Here is a 5,403-nt window from a genome sequence, read left to right as displayed (position 1 = left end):
GTGTTAGCAAGAAGATAATAACCCTCCCGTGCATTAGAACCACAAAGGACCCTTAGTGAACTGGATGTGCTCCCTGTAGTCCTTCGATTTCAAAAAAAGAGAAATCGACACACAACAATGACAACCTGAGTCCGATGTGGCATCTTTTCAAGGAGGTCTTGTTTATGTGCACGGGTCATTCCACGCCAGATAAACTAAAAGTGCCTGGTCAGTCACCTAATGGATTTTCAATTGGCAAAGCTGTGAGGATTCCCTGTCCTTAGCCAAATGATGACACTGAGCAGAATTTTAAACAGCCTTTTGAATAAAGGCAAACCCACAGTATTCAGCGAGTCTCTTTTCAAACTGAACACTGCTCTTGAAATACATTCTGAGCAATATGACGTGTCATAAATTGGCATGCAAACACAATTGACGCCAGTTAGTTCCTGGTATGTCTTAGTGTATGATGCCTTCTTATCTTTTATCTAGGCACGACTTAACTTGCCCTTGAATAGGCCTATTGGCTACATGGGGGCATAAACAAAACAGAGGTTCAAGAAAATGTTTCAGGGTTAACTAGAACACACGTTGTGCCTTTAAATTGTTTCCTTATTCATAATGACATTAGCTCCTCGGCTACTTTCAGCCTTTTCCTAAATTAATAGGCTAGACTAATTTCCACTAAATCCTTTCTGGACAAGATTGGGTGGAAAGTTTAAGTGAAGTGGTTTAACACTACATACAACCAAGAAAGTCCAGTTAAACAAAATACAAATACACAAGCTGTGCTTTGCAGTGGGATTCCATGGACTTTATTTTTCCAACACAAAAAGTTGTTCTTCAATGTGTAATGCACTCTGCACACCGTGTCCTTCCCCATTTAAAACAAACAAACAAAACGAACAAAAACATTAACAAATAAAAACAAAAACAATCTTGACTGGCAAAATGAGTAGTGACTTCACCTGTATCGCAAATGTAGCAATGGAACCTGGTTCACACATACATACATTCATATGGAGCCTTCAGAGAAGAGGCGTACCTTGGCACAGAGCTGCTTCGCCCTGTGGGAGAGTGAGTAGGCTATAGAATACTCACTCAAAAATGTCGACTCGTTCACAGCACAGTATGCTACGTAGGGAGTAAAACAAATGCAAGCATGTAGTGCACTATGAAGTGAATTTTTCTGAGAGAAAAAAAAGGTAACTCGTTCAGGGAAGCCGACAGGTGGGGACCAATGGGTGTGGAGTCGACATTGTGTCCTCAGTCAGGGACGAATTATGATTCCATGGGCCCCTGGGCCTGACAACCAGGAAGGCCCACCTCAATGGTGGTTGCTAGTTTACAAAACAATTCAGGGTTTAAGGTCAGATGTGATCATCTATGATGTTGTTGAGAAAATGTAAAAAGTTGTTAAAAGTGAGATTATAATGCAACGCGAGAATGGAAGTGTAGAGGCTTGGCCGTCAGGGCCCACTTGATTCTTGGGCCCCTGGGCCTGGGCCCAGTAGGCCCATACAGTAATCTGTCCTTGTCCTCAGTACATTGTATGAACTGAGGAAGAGGCCCTTTCACAAGACTTTGTCCCGGCCCCGGCCAAAGCTCTCAGCGGCCGGCCCTGCATGCGCTCACTTCATAGTGCATTATAAAGGGAGCATACCAATGCAACTCAAACCTGCGTAGAGCACTAAGACGTGAACAAGTCAACATTTTTGACAATGAGTCAGTGAGTGGCTGGGCGAATGGGGAAGCAGTCATAAAGGGCGGCAGACAATGGGCGCCTGGGAGGCATAGGTGTTGCACATCGCTGTGAAGTAGTCTAGCTGGACAGTGGAGGGCAGTGGAGGGCAGTGGAGGAGATCAGGAAGTGACAGTCAGTGACAATGACTTTGGAGACATCTATGGCATACTGTGTGACTTCAGCTGCGGACAAACTTAAGTGAAGAGAGTAGAGGTCCTGCCATGTACTGTATTGTATACAGTATCTACCTAGGGATAAGCAGGTGCAGGGAATAGACTTGAGCAAATGTGTATCAGGACATTTACTTTCTGAAACATGGCATGCGTGCCTTTGCATATCTTCATCATAATCAATACATCAATACATAATCATCCTGTATTACTTCTGCCTGTGATATCAGCACAAGCCATTTCACTATTTAGCTGATATACATACCCGTCATTTCTCAATTCATAGCCTGACCCCTAATAGTAGTCTTGTCTAAAAAAAAATCAAACAAATAAAAGTCATTTCTTTATGCATTAAAATACTCCTTCGAATTGTACCCTGTCCCCATTTGTAGCTTGGTTTTTAAACTTTTTTTTTGTTTTGTTTTTTTTTGCTATTATCTGAGGAAATACGGGAGTTATCTAGAGATCAGCTGGCTCAGTGAATGGACTGGTACAAATGTGTGGCAGAACTTCTACTCTCTGGACAGTGAACAACAGGGAATATCTGCCTCTGCAAATCTCTATGGCTGTGGGACAGTGTATATGAGATCTCTCCCAAAAGTGTTCAACTCAGGACACCAGACTGTGTTGTGTTAGGTCAGTTCAGTTCAGGTCGGCTCTTTTGGAATGCACCATCACCTTACATACAGTATCCAGAACATCTCTGAGAAAACCAATTAGCACATGAACAGAATGTAACTCTGAGAGGAATGGGCACACATACTGTATCCCAAACACTGGATATTTCAAATAATAAAATTCACACTCGTGACTCGCAGCAGTTCATTTGGCAAGGAAAAAAAAAAACTATTTTCATGGCGTACTGCACTTCACAGTGAAGAGTTAAACCTCTCTACATTAAGCACAGTATTATAATCACTTTATCAGTCAAACAACCTTCAGTATTTATCTCACGTTTGTCTCACTCAAACACTTTTTTTTTACAGATATAGTGCACACGCACACGCACACGCACACGCACACACACACACACACACACACACACACACACACACACACACACACACAGACACACACACACAAACGCACACACACACGCGCGCACGCGCACACACAAACACACACACACACACACAACATTATAACATTCAACTGCACAATCTGCAGTCCTGTGGAATTCAATGTCACAGATTGTCCTCTGCAGTAATACTCAAGAAAAAAATCCTTCAAAAGAAAATAAAAGTGTTAATCAAACATACACGCACACGCACAGGCACAGGCACACGCACACACACTCACACTCACACTCACACTCTCTCCCTCACACACACACACACACACACTTCAATAATAAAAGGTTGCTTTTGGTCTCTAAGGCTGTCCGTTTGTTTCAAGATTAACTTTTTTTCTCCTCCCCCCCTCCCCCCACCCTCTCCTTCACATCACACACACAGAGCAAATATCAGAGCAAAGTTGTGCCGATCAAAGAACGTGGCATTCGCTGTCAAGCCTGACAAGTAACACAGTGAGAGCAAATTAAATTGTAGAAACAAGAAAGGAGAAAACAACATCATAAAAAGCCGGTGCGACATAGTCGTCGTTTTGTTCCGGGCTGCTCTGCTGTGTAGACACACACGTCTTGTGCACTTAGTGTTTGACCTCTGACCTTTCTTCTTTGGTCGTATTCATCCACGTTGCAGGAGTCCGTTTCGTTTCATAATAATAATAATTCTTGCATATATTACTATTCATTGTCGTTGTTCATTGTTTTGTTCCATTATTATTCTTTTTTTAAATGTTATTTCTGTATTTAGTTAAGTTTAGTTTAGTTTTTTTTTTTCTTCTGTAATGTTCCATGGCGCGGGTGAAATAAATATTGTACTGTATCGGTACTTGAGCACAGGTGTTTCCTCCGGAGGAAACATGGTCGTGAGTCTGTTCGTGTTCATGACTCTCTTCCTTCATGTGGCTACAGGTTATACTGTACGCACCTTCAGAGTCCTTATTCTGCTCAATGGTGCATGTCAACACGGAAAAAATATAAGTCTTCTTCTCTCAACACACACACACACACACACACATACGCACGCACACACCCACATGCGCACACGTTATATTTCTCTGACATTCTCTCTCACTCTCAAACACACAATCACATACATACATAGCATCGCTTCAGGACAGGTGGATTGGAAATCTCCCCAGTATGACAGGGCAACTCTGTGTGATGTGTGTGTGTGTGTGTGTGAGAGAGAGAGAGAGTAAGAGAGAGAGAGAGAGAGAGAGAGAGAGAGAGAGAGAGAGAGAGAGAGAGAGAGAGAGAGAGAGAGAGAGAGAGAGAGAGAGAGAGAGAGAGAGAGAGAGTGAGAGAGTGTATGTGTGTGTGTCCAGGGGTCCAGGGTGCAGGCCCCATCTGCCATTGACTCCTTGATGAGGTCCTTGTATGTGCTGGGGGAGTGGGCCTATTGTATGGAGGGTTTAGCTGTGCAAGATTGAGCGTATGGGGTTTACGCTGTTGCTAAGTCTCGGGCCGAGCTCAAAGTTGACAGCTATGCTGTCGGGATCAGGGCCACTGTTGAGGAAGTAGGTGGTCATCTCCCCTTTGCCCTTCACCTTCACCAGGCCTCGGCACTCCAGCGTGTAGCCTTTGCTGGCCAGCTCCGTATACAGGTCTGTGGTCACCTGCACAGGACACAGAAAAGGAGGAGGGAGAGGGGAGGTGTTAATATAGGTATTCCGTCATTTCCTTCAGGATTTATTAAGTGTATCTATGACACTGTACTACTAATGCAGCTGGAACTGACAGCAACACTCAAAACCTCACTCACACTATGGCTGATCTAAGTCAAGATTGTGGAATTACAGTCATGTTTCCCATGCAAAAAACAAGTGCAGCGTGGATGTTCCAGTTGGTCTATGCCCTGACAAAAAAAGGTATGCGTCACCGTTTGTGAGATATGTTGTTAAGCGTTTTAGTATGCAGGAAGTGTTCTGATTCCTTTGTGATGGAGTTACACTACTTAAACAGCAGAGGGCAGCACTGGCTATGGCATAACCATAAAAATGCTGCTTCACACTTGCTCAACCTTTCATCTTTCCCATTGATTGATTGTCTATTCATAGAAGTCTATTAATTTAAAGTCATAACACAGCGGAGACTGCATTGATTTCCTAAACCACTTTAAATGCATCTTGAAAACTTTAAAAGGCCTTTAAAACAAATGTCAACAACATCATCTATAACTGTGGGTCGAGAGATTTGATAGAGATTGAGGGCCTTGGCCTTGGCTCAAATGGCTAATGCATCATACTGTTACGCCGAGACCCGGGTTTGATTCCAGTCTGAGGTCGTTTTCCAATTCTTCAGCATATCTCTCTCTCTCTCTCTCTCTCGCTCTCTCTCTCTCTCTCTCTCTCTCTCTCTCTCGACATTTCACATGATCCTACCAAATAAAGGCATAATAAAGGCCCCTAAAAAACAAACAAAAAAACCCAAAACAAAACCAAAAA

At 43.1% G+C, this 5,403-nt stretch overlaps 1 protein-coding gene across 1 annotated transcript in view; it reads right to left on the bottom strand.

Moving 5' to 3' along the window:
* Positions 1-768: 768 nt before the first annotated feature.
* The window catches only part of LOC134456774 (adenylate cyclase type 6-like), a 108,130-nt gene continuing 103,495 nt past the window's right edge, over positions 769-5,403 (bottom strand). The window contains exon 24 of the mRNA XM_063208302.1: positions 769-4,575. Coding sequence (XP_063064372.1) covers positions 4,372-4,575 — 204 coding nt within the window. The 3' untranslated portion in view covers positions 769-4,371. The remainder of the gene's footprint in view (positions 4,576-5,403) is intronic.

The sequence above is a fragment of the Engraulis encrasicolus genome, chromosome 10 (genome assembly GCF_034702125.1).
Source record: "Engraulis encrasicolus isolate BLACKSEA-1 chromosome 10, IST_EnEncr_1.0, whole genome shotgun sequence".
Lineage (NCBI taxonomy): Eukaryota > Metazoa > Chordata > Actinopteri > Clupeiformes > Engraulidae > Engraulis > Engraulis encrasicolus.
The sequence above is the reverse complement of the archived record's forward strand: the minus strand, read 5'-3'. Positions and strand labels throughout refer to the sequence as shown.